Genomic DNA, 14,508 nt, shown 5'->3' with positions numbered 1-14,508 from the left:
GATCTTCATCTTCAATTTTTATTTTTTTTTCCCTTCAATAATACTTCAGAAATACTCCTGTAAGAGCAACTACATGGACTGCATCAACAACTGGTCTTACAAAGCAAGGTAGATAAGATTTTGACCGTACCAACCTTGGCGTTTTTGGTAATATTGTATTTAAAAAGGAGATAAGGCTTGGTTTTGGTTTTACCTGCCAGGAAGCCCACAGAGCACAAGCTAAAATTTTTCAAATGTTGGTCCTTCAAGATAGGCAACTAAATCCATATTTAGGCCCTTAATATGTACGTGGCTTGATTTTTGAGCTGCTGAGCTTTTGTAACACCCACTTTGGAAAAATTTGCCCATAGGTTATAGCTACACACCTTGTCCAGTAAGATGTGGGCTTGAAACAGTAGTGTTGTTTTTTTGTTTGTTTGTTTTAAATCACAGATGATACCAGCATGATTAGGTGTTATGCCTGCTCTTTCACAGTGGCATCTAATTGTACTGAAGCCTGCTCAACTTTATCTATGCAGCTTTTCAAGACACTGACCCTCCTGGATCAAGCCATCTAATTTGGCACCCATCAGTACTATAATTGACTTGGAGTAAGTCTGTGTGTGTGTTACATTTGTTTTAAGCTTTCCTCAGGAATTCACAGTGCTGGAAGCTGGAAAAGTTATTTTCAAAGAGCATCTTTGTCTTATGTGTGATAGAATTGAGTTTTAGGTTACTTTAAAAAAATCTTGACATGTATTCCTACTTCTTAGAATCATACTTCCCTTTCCTCCTCATCTTGTTTGATAAGGATAAAAGTCTTTGTGCCCTTTATTGATTTTGTATGACATATAAAATCATTTCAGTATTGTTTGGGTGCTGTTATGTTTGTTCTTACATGGGAAATACAAAAATACTGGTTTTTGACTTCCCAGTTTTTGCTAAAAAACCACATTTGGTTTAGTAGCATCACAATAACCTTGATACCTGAGCTAAGCCTTTCCCAGCTCTCAAATTGAGGTGGGAGGATATGTCATGTTAGATATAGGGCTGTCAAGCGATTACAGAAATTAATCGCACTGAACACAGAATACAAGGTGTGCAGTGCAAACTTTATATTTTTTTATTACAAGTATTTGCACTGTAAAAAAACAAAGAAATAGTATTTTTCAGTTCACCTTATACAAGTACTGTAGTGCAATCTCTTTATCATGAAAGTTGAATTTACAAATGTAGAATTATGTACAAAAAACTGCATTCAAAAATAAAACAATCAAATTTTAGAGCCTACAAGTACACTCAGTCCTACTTCTTGTTCAGCCAATTGCTCAGACAGACAAGTTTGTTTACATTTGCAGGAGATAATGCTGCCACTTCTTTTTTACAATGTTACCTGAAAGTACGAACAGGCGTTCCCATTGCATTGTTGTAGCTGGTTGCAAGATATTTACGTGCCAGATGCGCTAAAAAAACTTTGTCCCTTCTTGCTTCAACTGCTGTTTCAGAGGACGTGTCCATACTGATGATGGGTTCTGTTCAATGATAATCCAAAGCAGTGCAGACTGATGCGTGTTCGTTTTCATTGTCTGAGTTAGATGCCACCAGCAGAAGATTGATTTTCTTTTTTGGTAGTTCAGGTTCTGTAGCTTCTGCGTTGGAGTGTTGCTCTTTTAAGACTTCTGAAAGCATGCTCCACACCTCGTCCCTCTCAGATTTTGGAAGGCACTTCAGATTCTTAAACCTTGGGTTGAGTGCTGTAGCTGTCTTTAGAAATCTCACATTGGTACCTTCTTTCCGTTTTGTCACATCTGCCGTAAAAGTGTTCTTAAAATGAACAACATGTGCGGGTCATCATCTGAGACTGCTGTAACATAAAATATATGGCAGAATGCAGGTAAAACAGAGCAGGGGACATACAATTCTCCCCCAAGGAGTTCAGTCACAAATTTAATTAATGCTTTTTTTTTTTAACGCACATCAATCATCAGCATGGAAGCATGTCTTCTGGGACGGTGGCTGAAGCATAAAGGGGCATGTGCATGTTTAGCGTATCTGGCACGTAAATACCTTACAATGCCGGCTACAAAAGTGCCATGCAAATGCCTGTTCTCACTTTCTGGTGACATTGTAAATAAGAAGAGGGCAGCATTATCTCCTGTAAATGTAAACAAACTTGTTTGTCTTAGTCTGAACAAGAAGTAGGACTGAGTGGACTTGTAGGCTCTGAAGTTTTACATTGTTTTCTTTTTGAATGCAGTTATGTAACCTAATTTTACTTGTAAGCAAAAAAGGATGAATTACTCTCCCAACTTACTATTTACCTGTATTTCTCCAGTGTCTCCCCATAACACATTGCACCTTATATTGCACTTACAAAAAAGCACCCGTTGCTAATTATGGCCAGATCTAAAGCTTGACTAGAATGGGTTTTGGATCAGGGCCTAAGTATGGCTACAAAAGAATAGCCTTTTCTAACCACATCTGAGATTTAATTTATTCTTGATGAAGTCAGTTTAAATCGTTAAGAGCTTGATTAATGTTGCCATCGATTGTTTCTCTTCAAAGAAAGACGTTCTTCTTGTCACTAATTAGGATTATGGTTAGAAATATGGCATTTTACTCAGCAAATCTGCTTTTTTAATCGCCTGTTAGTGAAATAAACTACTTTTTACTACTATTATTACCACAGAACCAATACTCACCTAGTACTGAGAGAGATTGCTGTCTGCCTCATATATTAACAGACTTGTTAATTAATTTTCAATAAGAAATCCTACTGGTGATGAAGGATAAGCCAGAAAGAAGTCAAGTCAGGTTTGATTTGAATATCCCAAGTTGAGGTTGCCATTTAGTGTATAAAAAGTCTTCATATTTGTTACTGAGCAAACTTGCTGTAGCGTCACTGAGAGAAAAACATGCCACTTTTAGACTCTCTGTTCATAGTAGACATGCATTTTATAGTGAAAGAATTGTATTTTCTCATTACTTCAAAAATTGTAAAAAGGAATGGGCGAGTCTCTGTCTTCCACATAAGTGGGAGAATTTTAGAAATCAACTATTAAACTGAGTTTGAAGTGTGAAAATACAACGTTTGGGGTGCAAACAGGGTCCACTGTGTTACTTTTAGTGTTTTGCAGGGAATCGTAGTATGTATGTAGTATCTCAACACTAGTTATTTACATTTAATTAATTAAAAAGAAAAGGAGTACTTGTGGCACCTTAGAGACTAACAAATTTATTTGAGCATAAGCTTTCGTGAGCTACAGCTCACTTCATCGGATGCAAATCCAATGAGGTGAGCTGTAGCTCACGAAAGCTTATGCTCAAATAAATTTGTTCGTCTCTAAGGGTGCCACAAGTACTCCTTTTCTTTTTGCGACTACAGACTAACATGGCTGCTACTCTGAAACCTTTAATTAATTGACTTCCAATTAATTCAAAGTAATTAAATTGTAAAGGCTATTTTCTAGTGTTCCCTAGTAAATACCCACGATAACCCCTCAGGTAAACTACAATTTTTGTAGGTTGGAACAAATATCTGGAGATAAAAATGTGTTAACAATTCAAGTTAATTGGCAGTCATTTTGATAGAGGTAAAATCTCTAGTGAAAAACTAATTAAGGTGACCTTTGGGCTTTTTGTGGGGGTAGGAGGATTTGAGTGAGCTTGATATTTTTGTTTGCTGCTTTATGATGTATAAAGAGTCTGAAAGTTTGTGTCTTTTACGTTACAAATATCAAGAATGGTCTTTCTTTGCTGGGAGAAATGGAATATAAGAGGGGTTTTCAGGAATCTTAAGTTTATACAAGGAGCAAGAAGATAGAACTTTCCAGCCTAGTCAAGAGCTGAATTTCCAATCTAAAACACAAGCTTTTTTTAGCACCTTTTGTTGTCAGAGGATGTAGAAAAAATGTTTGCAGCCTTAATTTTTCCATATTAAAAAGTAAAAAAGGCCACTTTTTTTTCTTTCTTTTTTTATTGCACGTCACCTTTAAATAAAGGTTTTAAAGGCATTACTATGAGGCCTGGAAAAACAACTGGATAATAAACTCGGTAACTTTTTGAATATTAGTGTCCCCCACCACAGCTCAAAATCCACTTACCACAAAGGAGTAGGCTGGATTTGAGTCAGGGTGGGTTGATTAGATCAAAGTGCCTTAAATTAGTAAGGAGGAGATCTTGATTTAAATATTTTTTCCAGTTGTGCTTTTTAGTTATTTCCCTAGAGAAAGGTTGATTCTTGTTGGTTGGTAACCATGAAAACATGTTAATTTGTAACTATATATCCTTTACACATAAGCCACTTCTACACTACAGACTTTGGTCGACACAAGTTATGTTGGCATAAAGCCGCTGTTAGTATATCATTAGTATGCATGCTCACTTGGCTCCTTGCATTGGTGCTGTACATGCTTACTAGGATTCCATGTGGCGTTGCATAGTGCGGTGAACCGTGGAAAGGTATCCCAATGTTTGACCCACCACTGGCACCGTCTTTTGGGAAGTTTTGGCAGTGGGACAGAAATGCGTCACACGGGGTGTGAGGGAGCAGGGAGTCAACTTCCCAGCATGCAGCTGTCTCTATCTCATCATGTCATCTATGTCCGATAATTTTTGCACCTTTTAAAAAAAAATCCCACAGACCTGCACAGACTTCCTCACTGTCCACCATCTCTGACAGAAGCATGGAACCTGCACAGCTCTGCACTATTGTCATAAGCATCGCAAGCATAGGACACACGGTCCTTTGGTATTTGCAGAGCCATAAGAAGAACTGAATCAGTATGGAATATGACTATTTTTTGGATGACAGATTGCTGTGGGACATAGCAAGGACCAATTCAAAGTCGGTGGTGTTCACAGAGCAGCTGCCAATATAGAGCACTGCCTCTGGGCTTGAGAAACAAGCACTGACTGTTGGGATTCTATAGTAATGCAGGCTTGGGGTGGTTAGCATTGGCTGCAGAACTTTTGCATATGGAAAACCACATTCCTGGATCTGTGTGCCAAGTTTGCTCCAGCCCTCCAGGACAGGGACACCAGAATGAGAGCTTCATTGATAGTGGAAAAGCAAGTGGTGATTGTAGTGTAGAAAATTGCAGTGCTGGATTGCTACCGGTCAGTGGGAAATCATTTTGGAGTTGGAATATCCACTGGGGGTTGTTGTCATGTAAGCGTGCAGGGCCATTAGTCGTCTCCTGCTATGCAGGACTGTGACTCTGAGCAATGTGCAGGACATAGTGAAAGGATTGGCAGTAATGGAGTCTCTGAACTGTGTGGTGTCGCAATAGATGGCATGCCTATCCCCCACAGAGTACATCAACAGAAAGGGCTACTTTTCTATGAAAAGAAAAGGAGTACTTATTTCATAGAATATCAGGGTTGGAAGGGACCTCAGGAGGTCATCTAGTCCAACCCCCTGCTCAGAGCAGGACCAATCCCCAATTTTTGCCGCAGTTCCCTTGATGGCCCCCTCAAGGATTGAACTCACAACCCTGGGCTTAGCAGGCCAATGCTCCAACCACTGAGCTATCCCTCCTCCCCTCTTGGCACCTTAGAGACTAAAAAATTTATTTGAACATAAGCTTTCGTGAGCTACAGTGAAGTGAGCTGTAGCTCACAAAAGCTTATGCTCAAATAAATTTATTAGTCTCTAAGGTGCCACAAGTCCTCCTTTTCTTTTTGCGGATACAGACTAACACGACTGCTACTATGAAACCTACTTTCTGTGGTTATGCAAGCATTGGTGGATCACTGGGGATGTTTCACCAACATCAGTGTTGGCTGGTCAGGGATGCTTGCGTCTTTAAGAACACAGGACTGTTCAGAAAGCTACAACCAGGGACTTCCTTTCCCAACCAGCAGATTACTATTGTCGTTGTTTACCTGTCAGTAGGGATCCTGGGTGACCCAACCTACCCTTGCACCCACTGTCTTATGAAGCCATACACCCGCCACCTTGGCAGCACCAAGGAAGGATTCCACTATCAGCTCAGCAGGTGCAGAATGACATTGAATGCGCTTTTGGTAGATGGAAGGGACACTAGTGTTGTTTATTCACAAAGATTGAATCTCAGTGAAAAAACATCCCAATGGCTATAGCCGCCTACTGTGTCCTGCATAATATCCGTGAAGCAAAGGGGGAAAGTTGCTGTCAGGGTGAAGGGCAGAGGTGGAGTGTCTGTCTTCTGAGTTTGATCAGCCAGACACAAGGATTACTGGAAGAGCTTAGTGAGGAGCTAGGTGGCTCAGGAAGGCTTTGAAAGAGCACTTCAACAGCGAGCCACAGTAATGCATTCTGGTGTACTATGGTCTACTTTGCTGTGTTGTGTTGGGGCCTGTAAGAAATTGTGTGGTGCTTGTACATCTGACTGTACCACTGTCAGTGCACCTATTAATTTTCCTGTGCTTGTTGCACATTTATGATTATTACACTGTCACTGATCCTGTGGGTTGTCACAGTTCAGTAACAAGTAAGTGGGCTCAGAGCTGCTAGGCGCTCTGCAGCATATGTTGTGAACTAAAAGCTTACTTGTTTTCCAGATAATAGAATTTTATTCAGTAACAAAACCAATGCAAAAAAAAATCTGTGCAACTTTAAAAGCAGATACATAAACTAATATATTACTGGAACAGAACTTAATGAGGAGAAAGAACATTCATGTACATTTTACCTGCACATACACTGACCTGTGAAAGCCACGGTTGCTGTAGATGAAGTTGTGGTTGTCCTTAATGCCCCCCTGATGCCATGTGGAATGTTGGGGGGGGGGAGGGTGTAGGTAGGTGTTATTATGCAGTTCTTCATGGACTGCAAAGGAAGGTGAGCCCGTGATTGTTCAACTGAGATTCCACAAGAGTTTGCAGTATCTGTGTTTGCTACTGGAGAAGCCCCATTATGTCCTGTGCATCTCACTCTTCTTTTCCTGCAGGGACCCTTGGGCCTTTCTCCTGTCTGCTCTTTCCTTCTCCAGGCTGTCTGCTGCATTGACCCTCCGGGCCTTTTGCTCATGGTCTGACGCAGCATTGACTTGCAGGATGTTATTGGACGTATCATCCTGATTCCTCTTCTTTTTCCTCCTTACTTGGTTCAGGTGTGAAGGGGAAATCCCTCAAGGCTGCTGCTGCAGCAGCTGCAAATAAAACACATATGTCCACATAGTCACAACAAAAAGTGAAATGTAATCTTCAGAACTCCCTTCCCTTGCTCCCCTACAGTTTTCAACAAAATATGCTTACTGGCACTTCTGCTGCTGAGTGCTTGTGCACAGTGCCATTCACAGCAGCTGCGGTGAGTATAGCCCACCAGGGGTGAGGGAAATGAGGGGGGAATTGCTCAGCTGCCTGAAACTGAGTATAGGGCAACAACAATGAATATATTGGCACCTGCAGGCAGTGGTGATTTTAGCTGATACCTCGCTTCTGAGGATAGCAAAGGCAGAGAGAGAACAGCTGCTGCTGGCATCTTGAAGCCGCCTAGTCAAGTATGCTGCTAGCCTAAGTACTGCAATAGTTCCTGCCGAAGTTATCGCTGACTGGCATGGGAAAATGTTGTACTTTGGAGAAAGAAATAAGTCTGCCATCCCTAGAAACCTCTGGAAGAGGATTACAGAGCACCTCCATGAAAGTCCCATTGAGATCTCTCAGAAGGTTTCAAAGGACGTCCCTGTATACATAAACAAACTGCCTCTCATGACACCTCCCTGCCCTTGCCTAACTCTACAGAGGAATAAAAAGCAGATAAGTGCTACCTCCTTTGTTGTACCACTACCTCTTCTAGTACAAGTAAATTAATGAAAAGTCAATAACTGTCCTGTTAAGTTGGTTCAAACATCACTGTAATGGGAAATAAATTTACACACTTACCTGAGATTCCGTCCCCTGCATCAGGCTCACCCATGCTCGACTGACTGGACTGTGGTGGAGCCTCAAACAGGTCCTGGCTCACAGCATAGGCATACCCCCTCCACTCCCCAGTCACATGTCCCTTATCCTCTTAGTCTTTGCTGTTCATGCCAGGGGCCTGTGACTTGGGCTTCTTAGAGGAGCCTGTGGGGGTGTGGAGGTCTTCACCAAGTATAGCATGCGGCTCTTCGTAAAGGCATCAGGTCTGCAGACTGACATCAGATTGACTGTCAACCTCCCTGGCATTCTGATACACTTGACGCAGTTCCTCTACTTTCACTTGACACGGGTGCTGGTCCCTTTTGTGTACCCCTTCTGTATCCTCCATGCAATCTGCTCGTAGATGGCCACATTTCTGCGCTGTAGCTGTGCTTGTGCAGTCTCTTCTCCTCACAGGCCCAGGACATCCACTATCTCCTGTCTACTCCAAGCCAGAGCATGTCTGGAGCGTGTAGCCGGTATGGTCAGCTGGCTATTTATGACAGCTATTTTGGGATGCAGGAACACACTATTTAACAACAATATAAAGGAACACCGTGTGTTGCAATGGAAAAGAGGATTTATCCATGTGCATGGGGTAGTCAGGAAGGCATGCTGTCTTCTCTGCTGTAGCCAAGTAGCACATGTCTGTGTGCGTTCTGTGTTCCAAGAAACTTTGTAGACTGCATAGAAATAAGTATAGAAGGAAGTTTTGCTTTTTACCTTAGAATGAACATATGATGTGATTAATTAAACTAGTCCAAATAAGAAGAAAAATAGTTAATTTGTTTTCTCTCTCTCTTAGGTTTGTAAATACTACCTTTGTGGGTTTTGTCCAGCTGAATTATTTACAAATACCCGTTCTGACTTAGGTAAGTGTTCGTTTGTGCGGGGGGGCGTGTCATTCACTGTCATTAAAATGAAATTTAAGATGTCACCTGATAACTCCCTTCTGCTTCCAGATTAGTAGTTACAATTGACCTTTTATCTGTGACATGGGATATTCATTTTCTTTAGTGTATATTCTGTCAACACATTGTAAAACTAGTTTTTTCAGGTCTGCCAGTAACTTGATTTCAGCAGTAGCAATGTTGATATAATATCATGGATAGACTGCATAACCAATGAAAAAGTATTGGAGATTAATTGGAGGATTGGGCCAAATTGGAGGATTGGGCCAAAAGAAATCTGATGAGGTTCAATAAGGATAAGTGCAGGGTCCTGCACTTAGGATGGAAGAATCCAATGCACCGCTACAGACTAGGGACCGAATGGCTAGGCAGCAGTTCTGCGGAAAAGGACCTAGGGGTGACAGTGGACGAGAAGCTGGATATGAGTCAGCAGTGTGCCCTTGTTGCCAAGAAGGCCAATGGCATTTTGGGATGTATAAGTAGGAGTATAGCGAGCAGATCGAGGGACGTGATCGTTCCCCTCTATTCGACATTGGTGAGGCCTCATCTGGAGTACTGTGTCCAGTTTTGGGCCCCACACTACAAGAAGGATGTGGATAAATTGGAGAGAGTCCAGCGAAGGGCAACAAAAATGATTAGGGGTCTAGAACACATGACTTATGAGGAGAGGCTGAGGGAGCTGGGATTGTTTAGCCTGCAGAAGAGAAGAATGAGGGGGGATTTGATAGCTGCTTTCAACTACCTGAAAGGGGGTTCCAAAGAGGATGGCTCTAGACTGTTCTCAATGGTTTCAGATGACAGAACGAGGAGTAATGGTCTCAAGTTGCAGTGGGGGAGGTTTAGATTGGATATTAGGAAAAACTTTTTCACTAAGAGGGTGGTGAAACACTGGAATGCGTTACCTAGGGAGGTGGTAGAATCTCCTTCCTTAGAGGTTTTTAAGGTCAGGCTTGACAAAGCCCTGGCTGGGATGATTTAACTGGGAATTGGTCCTGCTTCGAGCAGGGGGTTGGACTAGATGACCTTCAGGGATCCCTTCCAACCCTGATATTCTATGATTATTGGAACTCGGCAAAATCTAGTCAGATTTTATGAAAAGAGAGATTAGATTTGCAGGGTACATTTTCAGAAGTTCAGTGGGCAGTGCATGTTTATGGGCACTGGAAAGTAAAGTGGATGGCAGAAAAAGAAGATCCTGGGTGGATGATGTGGTGTCCTGGGTGGATCAAAAGGACTATTCATCCACAAAGAGATTAGCAGAGGATCATGCAGAATGGGTTACAATGGTTACAAATCTCTAGTAATGGCCACACCACAACAGAAAAAAAAGGAGTACTTGTGGCACCTTAGAGAGTAACAAATTTATTTGAGCATAAGCTTTTGTGAGCTACAGCTCACTTCATCGGATGTATTCAGTGGAAAATACAGTGGGGAGATTTATATACATAGAGAACATGAAACAATGGGTACCATACACACTGTAACGAGAAAAGAAAAGGAGTACTTGTGGCACCTTAGAGACTAACAAATTTATTTGTGCATAAGCTTTCACGAGCTACAGCTCACTTCGTCGGATGCATGCAGTAGAAAATACAGTGGGGAGATTTTATATACGCAGACAACATGAAACAACTGGACAGCCTCCACGTAAAAGAATAATTGGACACAAATCAGACGTCAAGAACTGCTGAATTGGAATTAATTTGCAAACTGGACACAATTAACTTAGGTTTGAATAAAGGCTGGGAGTGGAGTGGATGTGTCATTACACAAAGTAAAACTATTTCCCTATGTTTATTCTCTGCCCCTTCTCTCTCTCTCCCCCTCCCTCCCCCCCCGCACCCCTCCCCCCCGTTCCTCACACGTTCTTGTCAACGGCTGGAAATGGCCCATTTTGATTATCACTACAAAAGGTTGTGGGTTTTTTTGTTTTGTTTTTTTCCCCTCTCCTGCTGGTAATAGCTGACCTTACCTGATCACTCTTATTACAGTGTATGGTAACACTCATTGTTTCATGTTCTCTGCGTATATAAAATCTCCCCACTGTATTTTCTACTGCATGCATCCGATGAAGTGAGCTGTAGCTCATGAAAGCTTATGCTCAAATAAATTTGTTAGTCTCTAAGGTGCCACAAGTACTCCTTTTCTTTTTAAGGTAAAGGGTGTGTCCTAAGACCTATCCCTCTCAGGGAGTACTATGCCTTAGTCCTGGCTAGAGAGAGATGCCTCCCTCTGCTTGGGATTCTCAGCTACAAACCCTCTCTATGCTGTTTTTGCAAGAAGGTCAGGAGGACCTCCCTCATACTTCTAGCCCAACATTTAGGACACTTACCTGGGATGTGGGAGATCCTTCCTTCAAGTCCTCCCTTGGCCTGAGTGGGAGAAGGTATTTGAACAGGGGATCTGCCACTTCTCAGGTGAATGCCTAACCACTGAGCTCTGGTATTCCAATGTGGTGATTTCTTAGTCTGTACTGTGAAACTGTTCCACTGTGGATAAACAGGAAATTCATGGAAGCAGGAGGACTGGACCCTGGGTTTCCCACCTCCCAGGTGAATTTTGTAGCCACCAGACTACAGAATCATTTTCATGCTTGTGTACGCTTTTTCTGTCTCTTTCTGGTCCAGTAATTTGGCACCTACAGGTTTTGGTGGCAGCTGAGCGAGGGTTTTGTGAATTCCAGTGGAGTCTGATTCTGGAATTTATGTACTAGAGTGGCAGTTAGGTGCCTAAGTCTTTTTGTGAACCTAGCACCAAAAGCATGCTGACTAACTCTTCAGGAGTTTGTGTGGCTTCCCAGAGCGTGCACTCAGCCTTGCCTTCCTTTATTTTTAGGTCCATGTGAAAAAATTCATGATGAAAATCTGCGTAAACAGTGAGTATTTAAATTGTTTTAGCATAAGTTAATGCAACAATTATAAATTTGTTCAAATTGGCGTTCATAAAACCAGACAAGAAGAAGATAATTTAAGAGTAGCTTCATATATAAGCTGTAAATCATTTACCTTGTACTTTTCATTGTCCGTTTCTTTATGAAAAGTAATTTAAAAAAATCACAAAGTAATTCAAAAATTAATCATAGAAATGCAGGGCTTGAAGGGACTTTGAGGTCATCTAGTCCATTCCCCTTCTCTGAGGCAGCCCCAGTATAATTTGCAAAGTTGTAATTTTTGCTGGAGCTGTTAAAGCGTAGCAGTTTTTACATGTTTGTCGCACCTCTATATTACAGAATGACACATGATCATTCAGTAAAAAACTTTTTGTATTTTTATCAGATATGAGAAGAGCTCTCGTTTTATGAAAGTGGGCTATGAAAGAGACTTCCTGCGGTATTTACAGAGCTTACTTGCAGAGGTAGAACGGAGGATTCGAAGAGGGCATGCTCGTTTGGCACTGTCACAGAACCAGCAGTCATCAGGTGTAAGTACAAAAGCCTATATTGAAGCAAAGAATTGTTCTTCACAGTGAACTCCGAATGTGGGATGTTCACTACACACACACACTTTTCCTCTGTTCCTTTTGGTTTCTTCTATGTAGTTAAATAACTAATTAGCACGGTAGTTGTTACTTTACAAGGATGATGGACTTGCCTAATGGAAGGCTCTTCCTGTTAAAAATAGCATTTTTAATTGAACTTGTAACAACAAGGGTGGATTGCAGATTTTAATGGGTGATCCTCCTTTCACTGTATTCCAGAGAGACAGTCATCCTGCATCCTTCTAAATTAATACCAAAAGTGAAGTCTGAGTTCTACTTTGATAAGACCGTTAATTTCCTAATGTTCTTCACAAAATATTATTCTCAACCAAGGGAAGCCAAATTCAGTACTCTGGGTGTCAGAGGAGATTTGCATTCCTATTCGGACAGGGCGTTTCGAAAATCAGTTAGGCCTGGTCTACACCTAAAACTTAGTTGACCTAACTACATTGTTCATGGCTTTGAAAAATTTCGTGCCCTGTGCAACATTAGGTCGACCCAGCCTCCACCGTAGATGCAGCTAGGTAGAATTTTTCTGTCAACCTAACTGCTGCCTCTTGGGGACAGATTTACTACAACAATGGAGAAACCCTTTTGTTGCTGTAGCAAGCATCTATGCGACTGATGTATCTGAGCACTGTCACTGTCTCGCTGTAGCCTTTGTTCTGTAGACATGTCCTTAGGCTTTTTTATAGCTTTGGGGAATCAGTGTAAAGGGAATGCCATTGCCATTCAACTTATGTCTTAGTGGATTACCCTCTGTTTTACATTGTTTTTGTTTTACATTAGCTAGGCTAACAGTAACTAAGTGGCTTGGGACATTCTCTACTAGGCTCAAGGCAGTGTCAGTAGCATGCCACAAGAAATGTGTAGGGCTGCTAACTGGAGTTCTGGTCACACATTGATTCAGCACTGTTCTCTGAACCTGGCATCTAGATTTGATGCTTATTTTGGGGGAATAGTTTGGTTAGAACTTCTCAGTCCACCTTCCTGGAAGCTGTACTGCAGTGGTTCTCAAACTTTTTTTACTGGTTACCCCTTTCACATAGCAAGCCTCTGAGTGCGACCCCCCCCCCTCCCCCCGGTTATAAATTAAAAACACTTTTTTATATAGTTAACACTGTTATAAATGCTGGATGCAAAGCGGGGCTTAGGGTGGAGGCTGACAGCTCACACACACACACACACTCATAATAACCTCATGATGCCCTGGGGGATCCTGAACCCCTGCTGTACTGTTCATGAGATTCCCCTAAATAAAAATATGCAGAGTAAGAAGCATTTGAAAGACATTCTCTGCAGAGGGTGGTATATGGCTGTCAGCCAGGGGCTTAGCTCATGCTCCACCCTGCTGTTGCTGTTCTCAGGGGTCAAATGTTAAGAGTAAAGGGTATTCTGCCATTCTTGTGCTATCAAATTAAAACTCAGGAGTTACAATGGTGTGTGATGCCTTCAGAGAAATAGGATTAAAGGTGAATAAATTTCCTTTTCCTCCCACAAAGTGATAGTACAACATGTTGCAGCACTTGGACTACTCTGTACTTGGATCTACTTATTTATCTGATATCAAGTATGTAATTCTAGAGAAAAATATTAATAGGTGTGTAGTTTCTTAAAAACACCCATTCTTAATCCTTTGATTAGTGACTGAATTTTTTTTTTTTTTTTTTTTTTTTAATATTTAGCAGGCAGCTGGACCTACTGGTAAAAACGAAGAGAAGATTCAGGTCTTAACTGACAAAATCGATGTACTTCTACAACAGGTAAAAGTCACCTTCTAACACAACTATTAATCAAATGCTCAGATTAAAAGACCCTGACAGGGTTTTTATTCTCCTTTAGATTGAAGAATTGGGTTCTGAAGGAAAGGTGGAAGAGGCGCAAGGAATGATGAAACTTGTTGAACAGTTAAAAGAAGAGAGAGAGTTGCTGAGATCTACAACTTCAGTAAGTAAAAGCTGTGTGGGCTCTGTTAGGGTTATTTCAAGGCTCAGTGCAAAAGCAGAACCTGACCAAATAGGCTTGCCACTTATGTAATCAGAGGTTTTAAAAGTTACAACAATCCAGTTACTGCTTTCTTGTAAAATTTCTGTTTCTCACATTCAAATTTAACAGGCTTAAATACTACTCCTTATGAGAGGCCAGCCTGTATTTCACACAATACATTCATCAATTTAAAACTCCAGTTAGTCTTACTCAATATCATGTACTTTGTGAGATAAATAAATCTTGGATTTAAATTGTAAACTCATTTAGA

General features: G+C 41.3%; 1 protein-coding gene across 7 annotated transcripts in view; it reads left to right on the top strand.

The window, feature by feature from the left end:
- The window catches only part of LUC7L3 (LUC7 like 3 pre-mRNA splicing factor), a 41,783-nt gene that overhangs the window by 8,678 nt on the left and 18,597 nt on the right, over positions 1–14,508 (top strand). For all 7 annotated transcript variants that reach the window (XM_048818088.2, XM_075119252.1, XM_048818085.2 and 4 more), the window contains exons 2-6: positions 8,669–8,735; positions 11,610–11,649; positions 12,050–12,194; positions 13,937–14,014; positions 14,094–14,198. In XM_048818088.2, the coding sequence (XP_048674045.1) occupies positions 8,669–8,735; positions 11,610–11,649; positions 12,050–12,194; positions 13,937–14,014; positions 14,094–14,198 (435 nt within the window). The remainder of the gene's footprint in view (positions 1–8,668; positions 8,736–11,609; positions 11,650–12,049; positions 12,195–13,936; positions 14,015–14,093; positions 14,199–14,508) is intronic.

The sequence above is a fragment of the Caretta caretta genome, chromosome 14, assembly GCF_965140235.1.
Source record: "Caretta caretta isolate rCarCar2 chromosome 14, rCarCar1.hap1, whole genome shotgun sequence".
Classification (NCBI taxonomy): domain Eukaryota; kingdom Metazoa; phylum Chordata; order Testudines; family Cheloniidae; genus Caretta; species Caretta caretta.
Note: the sequence above shows the minus strand (reverse complement) of the source record. Positions and strands in the feature narration are given on the sequence as shown.